This window comes from Plutella xylostella, chromosome 4 (genome assembly GCF_932276165.1).
Source record: "Plutella xylostella chromosome 4, ilPluXylo3.1, whole genome shotgun sequence".
NCBI classification, from domain to species: domain Eukaryota; kingdom Metazoa; phylum Arthropoda; class Insecta; order Lepidoptera; family Plutellidae; genus Plutella; species Plutella xylostella.
In genome coordinates, this window is record NC_063984.1 from 5,107,542 (window position 1) to 5,126,769 (window position 19,228).

General features: G+C 41.3%; 1 protein-coding gene across 6 annotated transcripts; it reads left to right on the forward strand.

Annotated features, from left to right (window-relative positions):
• The first annotated feature begins 165 nt into the window (after positions 1-165).
• LOC105380350 (homeotic protein spalt-major) lies at positions 166-19,119 on the forward strand. 6 transcript variants are annotated; one of them, XM_038120984.2, is made up of 9 exons: positions 344-507; positions 7,149-8,906; positions 9,795-9,947; positions 10,199-10,332; positions 14,744-14,833; positions 15,090-15,318; positions 15,863-16,041; positions 17,008-17,175; positions 17,354-19,119. In XM_038120984.2, exons 1-9 carry the CDS (start codon positions 438-440, stop codon positions 17,693-17,695), a joined length of 3,123 nt encoding a protein of 1,040 aa, XP_037976912.2. In that variant the 5' UTR covers positions 344-437; the 3' UTR covers positions 17,696-19,119. The 6 variants fall into 6 exon arrangements, with proteins under 6 accessions (XP_037976911.2, XP_037976912.2, XP_037976913.2 ...); XM_038120985.2 differs by having other exon boundaries at positions 15,102-15,318; XM_038120983.2 differs by lacking the exon at positions 344-507 and adding an exon at positions 166-337 and having other exon boundaries at positions 7,149-9,947.
• The last annotated feature ends 109 nt before the right edge of the window (positions 19,120-19,228 follow it).

A 19,228-nucleotide genomic window follows, 5' to 3' on the forward strand; every position in this document is an offset into this window, starting at 1 on the left:
CCGCTCACTTATGAATATGAGGCGTTATGATTATGAAATATGCCCCGCCCCGAATATGGAATATGGAGGAGGGGGGCCGGTGGCGGCGAGTGCGAATGGGCGAAGTTTGATTTATGAGCCGGGCGCGGCCCCGCCCCCTGTCATAACCGGGTACCTGGTGCGCGCGCGCGCCGCACCGCCGCCCGCCTCGCGCTCAGTCGCGCTTCAGATGGCGAGCCGAGCGGTCGCCTGCCGCCCGCCCCGCGTATCGCGAGTGCTTTGTGACCGTGCCATGCGCCGCTGACCGCTGACACCATGCCGCGCGTCAAGCCAGCCTGCGTCCGCCGCGTATCCATCGGTACTTACCCACACATCCATCCTGCACAACACACAGTGAACCCGTGATAACAAAACAGTTCTAAACTCTCCCTTGATAGAGATTTTTAAACGCATACAAAATGTTCCAATTTGCGACTATTAAATTCGGCATTCATCAGAAAGTGAGCACTAAAACGCGACTCCGGCGTGGTGAGTAAAGTGCAGTGCATTCCTAAACAAAAGATATTTTTTTACGGAAACGAAGGACTCTAGGTAGGTGGCTACTTGATATAAACAAATCATCTAAATATATCGTTTATTAACAAACTGTTTAAATTTAATCTGGTAATAGAGATATATTATTTATTTGTGTTTTATTCCTATATAAAAATGGATATACACAGTCAGTGTATTAAAAGACACAGATAATTTTACAAGTGGTTCCAAAAGATACTGTAACTTTGTTAATTGTGTTTGAAAAAAAACATCCGTAACATCAAATTACATAGCATAAAACACTATCTACCTTTCTACCTATTAAAAATTATAATATTTATTGCTTTTTTGTGTTTTGTCAACTTTGCATAGTTTCTTATACATTCTATTTGCATTAATATTATACTTAGGTACCTATGCAATTAGTTAATTTCAATACCTATAGGTGATATGAAAACTAAAATAATGTAATTAGAAAGCCTATGTTATGGTTTCTTATTTAGTTCACTTTTATATTCCTTAAAAAATATCCAAAAACAAGCCAGACTTTGATGAGATCATAAACACTAGAATAGATATTTATAGAAATTTGTACACTCAGAAGGTACCTGAATGGGGCCTTAAAATAGATAAGTTTGCATTTTTTAAGCCCTCAAAACATAATATTAATCTGTGTAATATAAAAGAAAAGTGTTTTTTTTTATTTGCTGCCTAATTTGCCTTCTAACCACATTACAAGAGGAACTATAAAAGAATTTGACAGACTGTCAAATTTTATTACACTGTCCGCTTTATAACGAATAACATTATCTAAGTGCTAGTTGCTTTACGACTGCTCCATAAAAGATTAAAGAGACATTTTATCTATTAGCGATTGAAATAACCAATTCATATTCCTATGAAATATATTAGCCTATGTTTGCTCTACTAATAAATTCAGAAATCTTGTTAATGGACCGGTTCTGGTTCGTTAATGAAAGATGGATATGCTTATTGCCTCTTGGACTATGAATAATGTTTTTAGAAGCTTACCCTAGCAGCTGGCTTCTGGTCTAAACAAACTCAATATTGATGGTGAGGAAATTCGTTGATTAAAATATGCACTTTAAAATATTCATTTGATATGACGACGTTTTTGTTTTTGGTACTAATGGATAATGGAGTCTTGATGTTGATATTAACTTGCACAAAAACTAAAGGTTGGTACCTACCTAAAGAAAACTTAAAGAAAAGGAAATAGTTTTTGATTAGGTATATTATCACAGCTTTATACATAATATATATAAACTAAGTGTCTAGGTCCATTTGGGACCATATGAGAATGAAAAATACCGTAGTAATACATAGAAATTTCGCTATTGACTATTTATTGCTCACCTAAATCCTAATATTTAATAGAAATACGGAAATCAATTTCAGAATTCCATTGAAATTTAAATCTCAATACAAGAAAGCACATTGAGCAAAAATCCTGGCCTTTTAAACTATGTTTTGGGTTATTGTATTTTAAAGTTGCCGGTGCCATTGTTACGACTAACACTTTAGTTTTTTTGGCCAATATTCCGAGTAAAAGGCTCATGCGGCGTGTGGCGGCGGCGGCGACCGCAACGCAACCAGCCCCGTAAGTCGGGAGCTTCTCTGTCAAATGAGACACAAACAGACATCCCTAATCCTTCCTCTTAACAAACAACTATCAAATACAAACCGGCCTTTTGCTAGAAATGAGATATTTAATCCTACCCCGCAACATTAGCGGGATTATACAAGCGGCAAATGCTTTAGCAAAAACACTTTAACATATTTAATGAAGCAGTTGTTCTAAACAAAAACGTATCTGAATATTGCTTTAAATTTCAAAACCATTTTAGTGAAAGCTTGATATATTATTCATAATTTTTGATAAGGAACACTTATAAATGGTTATCGGCCTAACGTATTAGAATAATATGATATTTTATATTCGCTCATTCTTAGTAGATTTACAATAAATATAATGTGGTCGATTAGACAATTTCTAACTTGTGAAAACATTTCTAAAAGTGGATACGTATTTGAGCATGTTTCAATTATGTATTTGTTCAATACCAATTATTTTTGAAGAAAATATCTAAATATTTTTAGTTAAGACAAAATTAGAATTACTGAATAAAAATACCTACCTATTAAAATTACAACAATTATTTCAGTAATTGCATAAGGTTATACAGGATTATGTTTTCATTGTCAAACATAAAGTCTGCAATCGTTTATGAAGAAACGTTTGATACATTTTTTCGTCCAACAATTCGGTCATATTGAAACTTCTAGTTTTCGAGACCAAACGAACCATAGGTAATATTTGTATTATTATAATTATGACCCACGTTGCCGTTGTAACCTGCCAGAAGCTATTGCTTCTGGCAGGTTACAACGGCAACAACGCTTGATAGCTCAAGTAGGTAGTACATAATAGGCATTTGTAGATATTTTAAGCTGGTTGATATTATTTTTATTTTTATTTTACAGTGATAGTGAACAAAAGGGTGGACTTAATGCTAATTATTATATAAAATGGTTTAATAATTATATTCCAATGAAGGAAGGGTTAGGCCTTAGTCCACCACGCAAGCCTATTGCGGGCTACACAAGTTGCAAACTTGTGCTGAGAGAATTGTTGTTGTCTTTTCACTAAATAAATACCTACACCTACCTACGTAGATTATGATTACTTCCCAACACTTAGAAAGGAACGTTCCTTTTGCATTCTAACCAAAGTATTTACTGAGTTATGATTTAGACCCTTATCATCGGCAAATTATGAGTTTTGTTAGATAAATACAATAGAGAAAGCTACTGCATACTAAATTGATAGATTTCACAAAATAGTAGGTAACATAGAAGTATACTATATTTAGCTTCCTATCTTCTTTAAGTACCTATGTACCTATTCGTTGCAGTATAATAATTACATTAATAAGTAAGTACGTACTTTCCTAGACCTAGTGAATTGTCATTATATTTATCGATCTTTCCGTTTGAACTGTAAAGTATAATTGTAGAGTTTACCTAACTATTGTTTACTTTATAATTTTAGATACCTATGAAATCCATGTAGGACTTAGACATGTGAGACATTTAGGTAGGTACCTAAGTTTTTTACTATTTTTTTCCTTTATATGTATCTAATTATAAGCATTTTAGCATTCATCATCATCACGACCCATTACGTCCCCACTGCTGGGGCACGGGTCTCCTTCCAGTGAAGGAATTTTAGGCATTTTAGCATTAGCTATAAGCATTATCAGTCCATTTTACCATTCAACCCACAGGACGTGCAAGAAAATGTATGTTAGGTATATGGATTGCAAAAAGAAACTAAACTAGCAATAATTCACATATCTATGTAGTGTCAAGACACACCCTTTAGGTTTGATGGCACGTAAATTTAAATACCGAACTACTTATGTTACACAATGTTTTGTATTAAAAAAAACATAAGTAATAAACATTGTAATATACATGGGTACTAGTTATTATTCTGCGATGAAACATAACATTATAATTAAAATAATGTATTGAAAAGGTTCAGGAGAGTGCTATCAATTAAAATATCTTACTAAGGTAGTGATGAGACTAGTGAGCCAGACGTTTGAAAACGATCCGAGGCGGGTCCTAATATTTTCAGGGAGATCATTCCTTAGACATCAGGTATCAGTCTGTCTTTGATTATGTTAACTTAATTCATGTCACTTTAACTCAAAATACTAAGGATAATTATGTTTTTTTTAAACTAGGAAATACATAAATACCTTTGTTATAATACAAAAAACCCGCTTTAGATAGGTATTAACAGTTTATTAACCTTTATCAGTTTATTATTGATCACATTATTTTATACTATAAATCTATGTGAGTTGTAAGTGAAAATATAATTTTGTTTCTTGCATGTGACAAACTTATCAAAATTAAAATCATGACGACTACCTCTGCCATCTAGCGGCGAGTAGCACATAAATTATAATTTGAGACTGAATCCTCGATTTCCTATAAGTCATCTCTAAGACGACGCAACTATTCAGTTAATATTTTGATATGAGAAACATGCTTAGATAAGGCAGTTAATTAGGTACACATTTGGCAGGACAATTAATTTTCAATAGTAGAATACCTACTTTGAAACGCACGTTTCGGGACCATAATAATAAAATTAAAGCATCATCATCCAGCATTGTTTTTACATAACCTATGCCTAATTTACATTTCTTTCTGTAACTTTCAGAAGTAATTGGTGTTACTTATAATCCGTAATTTTAGATTTTAGGCTCAAATGAAGGCGTTATAGATTGCTAACCGAATCGCCGTTTTGGAATGAGTATCTAAAATGCATTTACGGTACGCGTCTAAAATCTAGATATATGCAGATTAACCTTCACCGTGATATAATTGTACTTAAATTCCTTAATTCAGTGTTTTTCAACCTGTGGGTCGCGACCCCCTGGGGGGTCGCGAAGCTTCTGTAGGGGGGTCGCCAGAGGGCGAAAAAACTGGGAACTTTAGAAAAAAACCATAAAGACAATTAGTATTAAATTATTAAGACTCTTACTTTAAATTTTCTGAGCTTGTTTTTTTATTAATTAAATGATCCCATCGTGGATCTCTTTTAGTCCAATAGACCAAATCCACACAGTAAGACAGATTACACAGAATACCGAAGAGTATAATCAGCCTCTATATCTAGCCTTTGTGGACTATGAACACACCTTCAACTCTATCGAGACATGGGCAGTTTTGGAAGCGTTGCAGAGATTTCAAATCGACTGGCGCTATAACGACTAGTTGAGGAGTCTGTCTGTACGATGCCGCTGGACATGGCATATGTATAAATGGCGAGTACATGTCACACCTCTCTGCTTCGCGGACGACATCGTTATTATGGCAGAATCTCTGCAGGAACTCAGCTGGATTATGGAAGTGGCCTAAATGCTGCTTCCCAACGTGTAGGGTTTGGGGTATAAACTTGGACAATGCTCACATCGAACCGGAGCCGGTGATCGTTGGTGAGGCAACAATTTATGGTGCAGAGACGTGGGCACTGACGGAAGGACTAGTCCACCGATTTAAAGTCGCTCAGCGTGCTATGGCAAGAGCTATGCTTGGGGTTTCTCTGATAAATGGTATCAGAAATTAGGTTTTCCGTCAGTCAGAGGATTCAGATTACTGACATAGCTGTCAAAATATGCAAGCTGAAGTGGTAGTGTGGTGGTCATATCTGCCTAAGAACCGATAAACGTTAGGGTAAAGAAGTTCTCGAGTCGAGAACTTTCTGCCTGGTTCAAAGACGACGACCACAAGTATTATTTTTTTGTAAAGCAAGGTAATTCAAGATTGTAAATGCTCAAAAAAGTCAGAAAGAAAAAGCTAATTTCGAAAAAGAAATTCCGGGTTGCAATGGCATTAGTCGTACGTACCTACCTATGTTACATGGCCACACGTATCCGATGAGTGTAATTGTAAAATAATGTGTTTTTAAATCCGATAAGTATGTGCTACTGCGAATCCTAATCATGGAGACCATAAATACGTCGTATGGAATGAATATTGGGAATACTGTAACATACATGAATAAAAACCGAAAGGGTCAAGGGGGTCGCGAAATATTTTTTTATACCAGGGGGGTCGCCTCATGAAAAAGGTTGAAAAACACTGCCTTAATTGAAAGGAATTCCTTTGTACATTTCAGGATTTGAACCCACGATCTCTAGAATGAGAGAACGAGGCAAGCCCTTATCTTTTACACCACCACGGCACCTTCTATTATTTAGTTGTTTCATCCAATAATTAACGTTTATTAAAACTTCTTAGTTAGGTACCGAATTATCCTATACATGTATGTACCTACCAAATCCCAATAAATTACGCGTAAATTTTAAACATAAAATATAGTTTATGCCCGAGAACTTTATTAACTATGTACTTACGGTGGCCTGCGCCTAAAAGTATACAGGCGGAGTTTTTAAAATAGCGATCTCAAGCTCACATGCTGCTCAAGCACATCCACATAAACACCACTGCTACACACATCACACACAACACGTCCCCGGATTTATAACAGATGTGGCTGGTCCCTTCATCATCAGGTTTCGCTATTTTAAAAACTCCGCCTGTATACTTTTAGGCGCAGGCCACCGTACTTATGAATTATAAAGTACCTACGTCTTTTGGAATCATAAATAAATATACATTTAGTAAGGAAAATGGATTGTTTATAATAATATACCTATCATTTATTTCGGATTGATCCATATTTTGTTAGTAACAATGAACTTAAAAAAAATATGTTAGTAATGGTATTAAATTAAATTAAAATGAAATATAATAATTAAATAGGTACATTATTTAGCCGCCCATTTACACGGCATATACAAGATACCTAGGTGAATTAATGCGTCCACTGATTTTGTACCTAGCCAGTACTTAAAGATAGATTCCTTTTTACACAAGTTGGATGGAACATTTTGTATAATGATAACTAGGTACACATATTCATTTTCATTCTTTTATAAATTTCATTAAATAAGCTTTTCATATATTTCAGTATCATTATGTCTTACGGTGTAGAAGTGCCTACTCGACTAACAAAGCTTCCATTGTTTCAGGTGAAAGTTCGGGATCGTGTTCCGAAGACGAGATCCACAATGCCATATCAGAGGAGAGGGTGGAGCGGCGCGAGGCGCACATGTGCCCGCGCTGCCAGGAGCAGTTCCAGAGCGTGCACGAGTTCCTGCACCACAAGCGCCTCTGCGACCAGAAGGCGCTGCAGATGGGCGAGGAGCGCATGCACTCCGACCCCGAGGAGATGGTGGTCTCCGGCGACGAGGAGATGGACGAGCCCAAGCGCCTGGAGCAGGTGCGCCGCCACCGCCAGGACGCCGAGAACAACAACAGCCTCGAGGACGGCGACGCCGAGCCCGACGCGCCGCGCGTGCCGCTGCCCTTCCCCGTCGCCAGCCACGTCACCCTCGAGGCACTCCAGAATACCAAAGTAGCCGTCGCACAATTCGCCGCCACGGCCATGGCCAATAATGCTGACAATGAGGCGGCCCTACATGAACTAGCAGTGCTACAGAGCACCCTATTCACGCTGCAACACCAACAAGTGTTTCAACTGCAACTAATACGCCAGTTACAAAATCAGCTATCGCTGACTCGAAGAAAGGACGACGAGGAGAGTCCCCCGTGCAGCGAGCAGGAGATGCGGTCGGCGACGCCCGCCGCGCGCTCGCCGTCGCCGCCGCCGCCGCCGCGGGAGCCCACCCCTGCCGCCCCCCCTCCCCCCGCCTCGCAGAACTTGCCCTCGAGCCACGGCCACGGCCGCCACACTCCCAAGTCGGAACCTCTGTCCATTCCTAAGCTTCCGACCTCCTCCCCGCCTATGATGTCCCACCCACCATACAGTTCCATATCTTCGTCGTTAGCCTCCACGATAATTACGAACAATGACCCTCCGCCATCTCTGAATGAACCGAATACACTGGAAATGCTCCAGAAACGAGCCCAAGAAGTACTCGACAACGCATCCCAAGGACTGCTAGCGAATAACCTCGCGGATGAACTGGCATTTAGAAAATCTGGAAAAGTTTCTCCGTACGACGGAAAGAGCGGAGGACGCAATGAGCCCTTCTTCAAACACCGCTGCAGATACTGCGGGAAAGTGTTCGGAAGCGATTCAGCTCTACAGATCCACATTCGTTCGCACACAGGTGAACGACCATTTAAATGTAATGTTTGTGGTTCCCGATTTACAACCAAAGGAAATCTTAAAGTACATTTCCAAAGACATACTGCAAAATTCCCGCATGTGAAGATGAACCCTAATCCAATACCAGAACATTTGGACAAGTACCACCCTCCGCTACTAGCCCAGCTGTCTCCGGGCCCGATCCCCGGCATGCCGCCCCACCCCCTGCAGTTCAACCCGGGCGCGCCGGGCCCCTTCCCGCCCGGCCTGCCGCTCTACAGGCCGCCGCACCACGACCTGATGCCGCCGCGGCCGCTCGGGGACAAACCCTTGCCTCCGCACCCCTTGTTCTCCATGAGAGAAGAACAGGACGCGCCGGCTGATCTCAGTAAACCGTCGGCACCCAGTCCGTTACGATCTGCGCCCGATATGTTCAAATCGGAGCCACACGACGAAGAAAGCCAACGAGATTCTAGTTTTGAGGACACAGATCGCGTCACGCCCAAGCGAGAACCCGAGGAGAATGACGCCACCCATGAGGCTGAGCAAGAGCGGTACCCCTCGACGTCTCCGTACGATGACTGCAGTATGGACTCCAAGTACAGCAACGAAGACCAGATTGGCAGGGAAAGCCCACACGTCAAGCCCGATCCTGACCAACCGGAAAACCTTTCAAGTAAGAACTCATCGATATCTGGAACAATTTCAATAGCAACGGGGCTTCGTACTTATCCTACATTTCCTTTATTTCCTAACTCGCCACCAAGTAGTATATCGTCCGGGTGTCTGACCCCTTTCCATGGTACTCCTCATAGTGGTGATGATATGGATGTAGTGCGAGACCCTTTGTTCTATAACTCACTTTTGCCTCGACCTGGAAGTAATGATAACTCCTGGGAAAGTCTCATAGAAATAAACAAAACATCTGAAACATCAAAATTGCAACAGTTGGTAGATAATATTGACAGTAAAGTAAACGATCCTAACGAATGCATAGTCTGCCATAGAGTTCTTTCATGCAAAAGTGCTTTACAAATGCACTACAGGACACATACGGGTGAGCGACCGTTCCGATGCAAGCTATGCGGACGGTCATTCACCACCAAAGGCAACTTAAAGACGCATATGGGCGTGCATCGAATAAGACCTCCCACCCAAATGTTACATCAATGCCCAGTCTGTCATAAGAAATATACTGATTCTTCCGCATTACACCAACATATCCGCTCCCACACCGGCGTGGGCCCCAACCTTCCTTTTGACCAACTACGAGGTCCAAACATCCCCGGTTTCCCGACCTTCAACCACGATCTCCCGACAGACGTGCCCTTCCCGAGCCCCTTCCATCCCTTTCGGCCCCCGTCCCCTCCCGGCGACCGACGGGCGGACTCCCGCGCGACTGACGACGAGAGCGGCCGGGACGACCGCGCGCCCGCTGACCGGGAGTTCGACGACGACTCAGAGTCGAAGGATCGTCGAACTTCGCCGCTCTCCGTCTCCGCCTCGGCCTCCGAGTGCGAAGTAAAGACCTTCACCACAACGGCTTCCCTCCCATCGGCGACAGGTTCGGAGCGCGGCACGCCCCCGTCGCCCGCGCAGTCGCCGCTGCACGCGCCGCGCCGCTCGCCGCTGCCGTCGCCGCCCGCGCCGCTGGCCGCCCTGGGCGCGCTCGGCTCCTCGCCCTTCAGCCCGCTCGGACTCGCGTTCCCTCCCGCAGGTATGCGATAAGCGGGATTATTTACTTTGGTCCGCCCCGGTCGCCTGCATTTCCATCCTTTCACTAATCCTATCTCATTGCATCATTCTGTGATGGAGCGCTTGAATACCATGATTCTAACCTCTATTTTCTGCTTGTTGAGCAACTGTGAGTTCTTGCACCCAGTGAAGTTGTTGAGGAGTTTGTATGAAGTCCCGTCCCGGGGGTGGACGGGCGCGCGGACCGGCAGTGACCTGTGTGTTTGTGTGCAGTGCGCGGCAACACCACGTGCAACATCTGCTACAAGACGTTCGCGTGCAACTCGGCGCTGGAGATCCACTACCGCAGCCACACCAAGGAGCGCCCCTTCAAGTGCACCGTCTGCGACCGCGGCTTCTCCACCAAGGTTAGTCCACTCTCTCACTCCATATACTCCAGTCTTGTACCTAACAAACTAGAAATATCTGTATCATGCAATATTCCGAATCCAAATGCAAACTTGAATGGTTTTGAATAAAAACAGAGTGATCCTACCTCATTATCTTTGGGTTTCTGATTTAATCGAGTTATTTTAGGTTGTTGTTCAAATTCTTTCATCGTGAAAAAATAATCATCTCGAAACAATTATCATAATTTAATTCTAATGTTATTTACGGACGCAGGTAGGCATTAAACAATCATCTGTCACCAGAAATTATGGCAGGGAATAAATAGTGCCGTTAAATCAAGTTGGCTTGTTCGATCCGCTAGAATTGGCTCGTAGCCAGTTAATATCGTATTGTTTCACGCAAATAACTACGTTTACGATTGTCATCTTAATCCTTTGCACGACCGAGACCTGAATATTGTTAGAAATAGACTTTGTGCCTACAAGCAGCCGTTGTTTCTGAGGCATCTTTTTGATTGTGTAAGGGGAGTGGGATTGAATAGTGCCGGCGCTCGCTGCAGCTGTCTCGGCAACTTCGCCGGCGCTGCACAACTTCATGCGCCGATTTCATTTCATCCAAGTTTCAGTGCATTAATTTTGCAGGCAGTAATTACAAGTTGCGAGTCGACGCCTCTAGTTCGCATTAATTTTAGCCGTTGTCTTCCGGCGCAGTGCATCCGAGAGGCTGCCAACTTGCAACTTGCCTCGAGTAATTGGACGACCAACTTAGTAAACTTGTAGGCTCGTTTGTCCTGATTAAATCAAAACCACGGGGATGTTTGTCGCATTTGCTATTAGATTCGTCTTGAGCAGACTTCTAGGTACGTAGATAAATACAAACCGTATTTAAAAGATATACTAGTTAGGTAACAGTGCAACGATACACCGTTGATATTAATAAATCTAAATCATCTTGACACATATAGGTAAACCGATAGGTTCTACGTCCTACTAGTGTTTACAATATCAATAAAAATATATTCATCGCAACGTTATTGCAATTATTTATGTAATAATGCATATTAATTCATGTATTTTTTAAATACAATGTTGCAGTCATAACATAACAAATAATTCAGTGAACTTTCAACTCAATCTTTGACCATTATAATCAAACATGAAATTGTAATTATGATAAATATAATGTGGAATCCACGTGCTAAAAATCGTAAAATTAAGTAGGGGTACAAACCTGGTTTAACTAACATTAGTAGTTGAATGAAAGCTCAGATCATTCGCCGTCGTTTGGTAACTTGGTACTCGTCGCCGATACGCCGCCGATACCTGTAACATTTAAAGGTTCAATCTTAGTGAGATTGGAATGTTGCTCTACATTTTATATCAACATACGCGTAATTGATGGGAATTATTTTTCATTCCGCTGGTGGTTAGTGTAATTGAGGTGGGTACGTGGGTACCGGTCCCGCGGCGGCGGCGGCCCGGCCGTCGCGCCCTGCATTACCAAGCGACACACCAAATGATAACTCATAAAAATAACGTCACACAAAACGATCAGAATATTAATTCATGTCGTAAAATATTTATTGCTTATAAATCCTTGAGACTTACCTACGCTCGGCGTCATAAAAAAATTATTTATGTCCGACAATGTAACTTTTTCGTATTTTTCCAAAAATGGACATGAGGTTTTTATTAATAATATAAAAAATATTTACGACAACGCTTTAGCTCTGGCTGTAGGTAAACGTGAGGTCTAAAAATTAAATCAATAACATAACTATCGAATATCAGTTAGCCAGAGCATCCGAGATCAACATCTACCTCTACTTAGCATAAAATTGTTCCTATTTGATGGACACAGGAACCTACCACACATATTTATTTATTTATTTGGACCATGTTTTCGATTCTCAAGAATTTATCGAAATAGGTAAAATGCGTCGCTAGGAGGCATGCTAAATAGCTAATAGTCCACTTAAGCCTAGTTGGACCGCGTCTAAAACTACTCTGCATAACCAATAGGAACTTAAAATGATATATTATGTGGGTTGGCGAAATAACAAATACCAACAAAATACGCAGAAATAAACGAGTCTCAAAATAAATTGTTCAGTCGAAGCCGTAATTTTAGCCGTCGCCGACAGACTTGAATTGTTCAAGTGAAAGTTTTAAGTTTTATTTCAATACTGTGAACGTTTCATTTATAGGTAATTAAATTAATTGCACTTGGAAATTTTCAAACTATAATTATTAATAAGTTGGAAAGACGGGACGATAGAGCGGAATCGCTAAGTAATTTTTTAATGAATTTAGCTTTTGCAACAAACTTTTACCTAGAATAAACTACTTATAACTACCTAAGTTGAAGAAATAAATATTAAAACAAAACCTTTTCTACGATGTGTGACGATGTTTAGGTGCATGTCTTGTATGTTTTTAAGTTATATAAAATGGGTAATCTATGTATTGTGAATTATATCATCAATACAATATCGTCCCACACCTCTTAATATTTTTACTTCCTATACATTTACAGGCTATATTTACGTACCTACCAATATATTATTATGTGAATGACAATTTGACCATTACCGGATAATATTAGCAATTTTATTTTATCCGCCGTATTCACTCACCTTGTGTCAGCCATTGGATGGGTGACCGATTTCAAGTGGTGCTTTTCTGGACGCTTCCGTGCTTCGGATGGCACGTTAAGCCGTGGGTCCCGGTTGCTGCTTCGGCAGCAGTCGTTAAGCCTAGTCAGAGGCCTTCGGGCGGCTTGAAAACATCTGACAGTCGGGTTGCCCACTTACCCGACAACTCTCTCAGCACAAGCTTGCTTGTGTTGGGGTCCACCAACCCGCACTAGGCCAGCGTGGTGGACTAGGCCTAACCCCTTCCTTCATTGGAAGGAGACCCGTGCCCCAGCAGTGGGGACGTGATGGGTCGATGATGATGATTCACTCACCTAACATCTACCTGTTGATAAATTGTATTAGATATCGTATCCGACCCTGAAAGGTTTCGCGAAAGTATAAAGTAGGTAAAATCCGACAGAATTGACTCTTTCGGAATTCGACGACTTAAAATTATACAGTATTACAATATACAGGCACATGTAGCTTACAGCTTAGCTAAGCGAACGGCGGTGCAGGCGTCTCTTTACGCTACTCCGCATTTGAAATTACAATAAGTGTCAACGACATTTACTTATACCAGGCGAACTTTGCTATATTTACTTACGTGTTTAGGTGTTACTTAAGAAGTTTTTAAACTGACTGTAATAAAAGTAAAATATTTAAAAGCTAGGTAGGTAGTTACATTATTAACTGAACTAGTATGATGTACTGGGGCAGATGCGTTCCAATCAAGGATTGGATTTAGTTTGAAACGTAGGTATGTAGGTAGATAAGATAGCCATTTATTTAACTCGTTTTTACAATTTACATGCATATACATTAACAGAAATCATAATATAATAATTTATACATTTTTCCATTTCATTACAAATTACTAAATGTAGGTAGATACATAGATATAAACAAAGACTTCTCGAATGAACTCTTCACTGTGTTATGTTATGACTTACCATACCTAATTCTTATAAATGGTGTTAATATAATCAAAACCGTGCGTCGTTTTTTTGCGGTTACCTAGCTACTTAAATTATAGTTGACGCGAAATTCTCCACCTTCCAAAGCATACTCTGACTATCAAAAAATACTTATAATTTTTTAGTCATTCTTAAAACGGTATCAAGATGATAAACTACAAATAGAACAGGGGTTAGGTGGAGTAGAAACAAGGAGCATTTCTACTTATCTAAAGTATGAGGAAACTTAAGTATAGTAATATGAAATAATTACATAATTAATCCATTAGCTTATAAACCGTAGGTGTAGTTATACACAAGAAACTTCCTTTATAGACACTGATATCCAGCGTAATTAAAATAAAAATCACTTTAAAAGATTATTTATTACAGCCACTTATCTACATAATAGATGGCGATTGATGGCCGGCGACAGGTTATACGCTTACCTTTATTTAAAGCATTTGCATACTCGAGAATGATTAACAGTCGTCAATATAAATGCCGACCATGTAAAACTACATTCAGTGAATCAATGATAATTATATAAATTCATATTTTAGTTCGGCTGGCGTAACTTTTGTAACAACTAGCGCCATCTTGTGGTGAATAGCGAACTTTAGTATTTAACGTTAGGTTGCGGTTATTTAATATCCTAAACTACATACATCCAACTACCAATGGCTACAAAAGCGTTACATTTAACGTAGCCCACTCTTAAATGACCCCCTATCCCCAATTCGTCGATTTTAAACCCTGCCCTATACACCCTAGCATGTAGAAGATGTGTGTTTGTGTGTTCTAGCGTGTAACGTGTGCATGTATTTGTGGTTCCAGAGCAGTGGCGGCGGCTGCCGGTGCAAGCGCCCGCGCCCTCGCCCGCCGCACGCCACTGCTTTGGACCTGTGGAACGCCTTCGTCTACCCGGTATGAGAGAGACGCGTGCGAGCTCTGATTGGCTAATACACAGCGTGTCAATGCTGACCCAATCACGGCATACAGTCCAGCTTCTTTGACAGTTGACACCTTGTGTAATAGCCATCTGCTATTTTTAAGTTTATATCCTTAGCTTTTTAGACTCCCATAAAACTATAGTTCACAATACTCAACTCCTTATATCTTAGCATAAACTATAGACGTCTAGACGACCGCAAGCCCAAATTAACAATACCCCTCCCGACAGGGCAACATGAAGCAGCACATGCTGACGCACAAGATCCGGGACATGCCTCCGACCTTCGACAAGAGCAGCACGGGGCCGCCGAGCGAGGAGAGCACCCGGGACGCGAGCCCCGAGCGCCGCTCCTCCCCGGACAAGCTGGACCTGAAGCGCTCGCCCCCCGCGCACCCGCCGCCGCCCCTCAACCACCCCTCGCCGCTCGACATGCCGCCAATGCCGAAACGACCCGCTGGTGAGTTTAAAAAAGAAATGACGATCTTTGGACTTGGTTGACTTTTGTTTTTGGTGATTGTAGTTCTATTGTTTTTGACGTCGATATAGAGGTAAAGTCAAAAGTGAATTATAAGCGTGTTGCGCATTAATATTCATAGAAATGATATGAATATACAAAGTAAAAGACGTTGACATTATTAATTTATGCATTCAAGCGTTAGCTCCAAACAATGACCAAGTTTTGGTAAACGAATATACATTATAATCGTTAATTAAGTATTCTATATTATTATTCTAATCTTTCGTGTTCCTTTTACATGTTTGCATACAAAATTTAATTAACCTTCCTTTTTAAATATCCAATTATGCCAAGGTGTAACTACTAGAATTTTCTTAATTATACCCAGTTAACTTTTCCACTTACTAATATCACATACCTACTGGTGCATGAATTAATAAGGTTGAAAAATAAAATGTTTTTACATAGCCTCCCAGAATTTTACTTTCGTTCCGATGACGTTGACGATGACAACCAAACCGATAACATCTTTAACTCTTCACAGTACCTAGCGGGCCGCCGCACCAGCCGCCACTACAATCCTCCAAGCACCTCTGTGGCGTCTGTCGCAAGAACTTCTCCTCATCATCAGCTCTGCAGATCCACATGCGGACACACACGGGGGACAAGCCCTTCCGCTGCGCCGTGTGCCAGAAGGCTTTCACCACTAAGGGGAATCTGAAGGTGAGTTTAGTCTTAGGTATTATATTGATGTAGGGTATCTGAAAAAAGTCTGGTGGTTTAAGACAAAAGGAGTCAGGTTCGGGGCTCTAATTGACCATAAGGACAATTAGGTCCTGTTTATAAAAACAGGCGTCCTGATCAGGCCATCCTACTATCCCCATCTGGGTCTGCCTCTTTTTAATGGGAATCTTATTCAAGAAAGTTTAAAAGAAACACCTGCTTATAGAGACAGCAAGAGATAAAATTTGGTAAATAAAACTGTGTTAGTCTGTATTAAGAGGGTGACATTTATAGTAGCGTTGAGAAGGTGATCTATTTAAAACTACAAGTAAAAAAGGTTAACTCATTTAAGTGTTATGTCTCGATTAAGTAATTTAAGTGAGAGTCCAAAAGAGGTTTGAACTTAAAATAAACGAGGACGTCAATGTAGCATTTAACAAGTTCGTGACGCTTTCGCTAGCACGTGATGAATTCAATTAATTTAATTAATGCACACTTTAATTACAAACTTGTTTTGAATACCTATACCTCCCTATGCAGGGTATGCAGTCTTGCAGGGGTTAGTTAGGTAGGTAAATGTGCAATCATAGACCACAAACCCCGATCGATTCCCAGCTGGGGCGGAATTTTTTGTATAAAGCCTAGATTTTTTTTTGTGTCTTGGTTGTACCCGAATAGTGGCAGTTTCTATTAATTTGGTGTTGTACCTACACAGATACACGATTTATTCTAATACGAATATTTTTTCTGTTGTCTTTTGCCTATATTTTGTCTCTGATGTTTACTGTTAGTTTCCGCTAGAGGTGCCACTTTTCGGTATAATACAAAGTACTCTGTGGTGCCACTTTACTACAACAACCATGACCATCGTAGGTACTTTTCGTAAACTACCATAACCAGTACTAGGCTCTCAGAAGCCAGAAGCCCGCTCAACTATTCCACACCTAACCCTCCTCTCCCCCGCAGGTGCACATGGGCACGCACATGTGGTCCGGCGGCGCGTCGCGTCGCGGGCGCCGCATGTCGCTGGAGCTGCCGCCGCGGCCGCTGCATGAGCCCCACGACCTGCTGCGCCGCCCCGACCTCTTCTACCCGTACCTGCCCGCGCCCTTCTTGAACGGCATGCAGCAGAAGGTGAGAATTACTTTTATTTAGTTTAAAGTTTTTATTTCGGCTTCCCTATTTACTTCAGCGACCTAAAGTTTTCTTGTGAAACAAGGTTTCTAATAGCGACATCCATTATCTACTATTTGACTACAGCTTTGACGCTTTTTATATGAATTAGTTTGTAACGATATGGCATTGTTTCCAGCTGAACGAGATATCAGTGATCCAGCAGAGCGCGGGCCAGAACGGCGTGGGCAAGTTCCCCGGGCTGCTCGGGTTCGGGGCGTTCGGCGGCGCGCGCGGGGGGGCGGCGTCCCCGCTGGAGCGGCCGCCGTCGCTGGAGGGCGGCGACGAGCGCCAGGCCGCCATGCGCGAGCTGGCGGAGCGTGGCCGCGAGCTGGCCGAGCGTAGTCGCCAGCTGCGCGACGACGACTACCGCGCAGCCCTGCCCCCGCCCGCCGCGCAGCCCTCCCCGCCCGCGCCGCACCTGCCGCACCCCCTCGCCGCCCTGCCGCCGCCCGCGCGCACCGAGGGACTCACCGTGTAGCGCCGCCCGCCCGGACACATTCCAGTACAAACACACCCCCGCCCGGGCGACGGACACTGACGTGGACAGATTACTATGTTATGAACAATGTTAACAAATAAACAGTGCCGTGAGCGGCTGTTATAAATTATGCATCATGTGCAAGTGTAGTGCTATGTAACAAATTGTTATTCCAAGTCGTATATGCCTAGATTAGAGTAAGTAAGTTATACGCGAGTACGGGCCTGGGGCAATCGGGAGCTCGAGAGAGCCCCGCGGTAATGTCATACTCTGTGATACCGCGCGCGCCTGGCCGCCGGCTGCCCCGGCCGCCGCGGCCAGGCGACTGCGCTTCACATTAAAAGTATAAAATATAAATTATCCCAAAAATTAATTAAATTCTTATGCTATACCTATCTAATGTAAATAAAATGTATGATAGTATTTTAAAGAAGGAATAGTTGTAACATTCAATATATGAAATTTAACTATAATTTTATTGTATACTACGTATTATTATAACTGGAGTGCGATATGCATGATTTGACACCACATTCCAACGATGTATTTGTGAACACCAGTTATCCGTGTCGCGAGCCGACTACTATTATACCTTACAATGTAGCACTTGTCTATTGTCACTCTAGTATTTCAATATATTTAATTGTAACAGAGGTTACTAGCATATTCATATCATGTAAATTTAAAGTATTTGCATTTGAGGTCTACATAGATGTAAGTATTTAGAGTCATAGCTACTATAATATTGCTTTAGAATACTTCGACATATCTTGTAAACTCGAGCGACTGGTGTCATGAGACTTGGACATGTGTAGTGTGATGTGAGCGGTCCCGCTAGCTCGCTACTCTACATAGACTGACCCACAACAATTTCTATTCCAATATCCAAAGATTGTTGTGAATGTATTTATTACCAAATGTGCATTTTGTTTATTATCTTCTTTTATATCAAGTCGGGTTTCTACTTATCAAGCTGTCGTATTTCGTTAGTAGAAAACCACAAATGTCCGGTTAACCTATGCTTGCCATCTTATTTGTATTAACGAAATAAGACAATTCTTAGTGAATGTGAATTTGCAATGAAAACATGTAAATTTTCTTCTTGACACACTAGATATTTCTGTATAAACGTCCTACTAAATTATTTATAAAGTATAAATCATGCATGCACTCTTAGTATTAAAGAAACGCTTGCGGCGCGCTAGGCCCCGCACTACAGTTTAGTTGTCTAGATTAAATTTTCATAGCACCTACAAGTTATTTTCAAGTTGCAAATGCAAATAGATCTTAGTGTAGAGTTAATCACAAATATGATGTGTCATGTCATGTGAGTCATGTCAGTATAAATCATTGTAAATTATTAAATGTTTATGTAAATGTCCAAAAAGTATTCAAATTATTTAAAAAAACAATTATATCAATGATCACTTTCTTTTTTTGTTCTCCTTTCCCACCTGATCCTTCATATTTTTATTTGTTTCTTATCGATCCCGAGAAGTTTAAACAAAATGAGAATATCGTATACTTAAATAA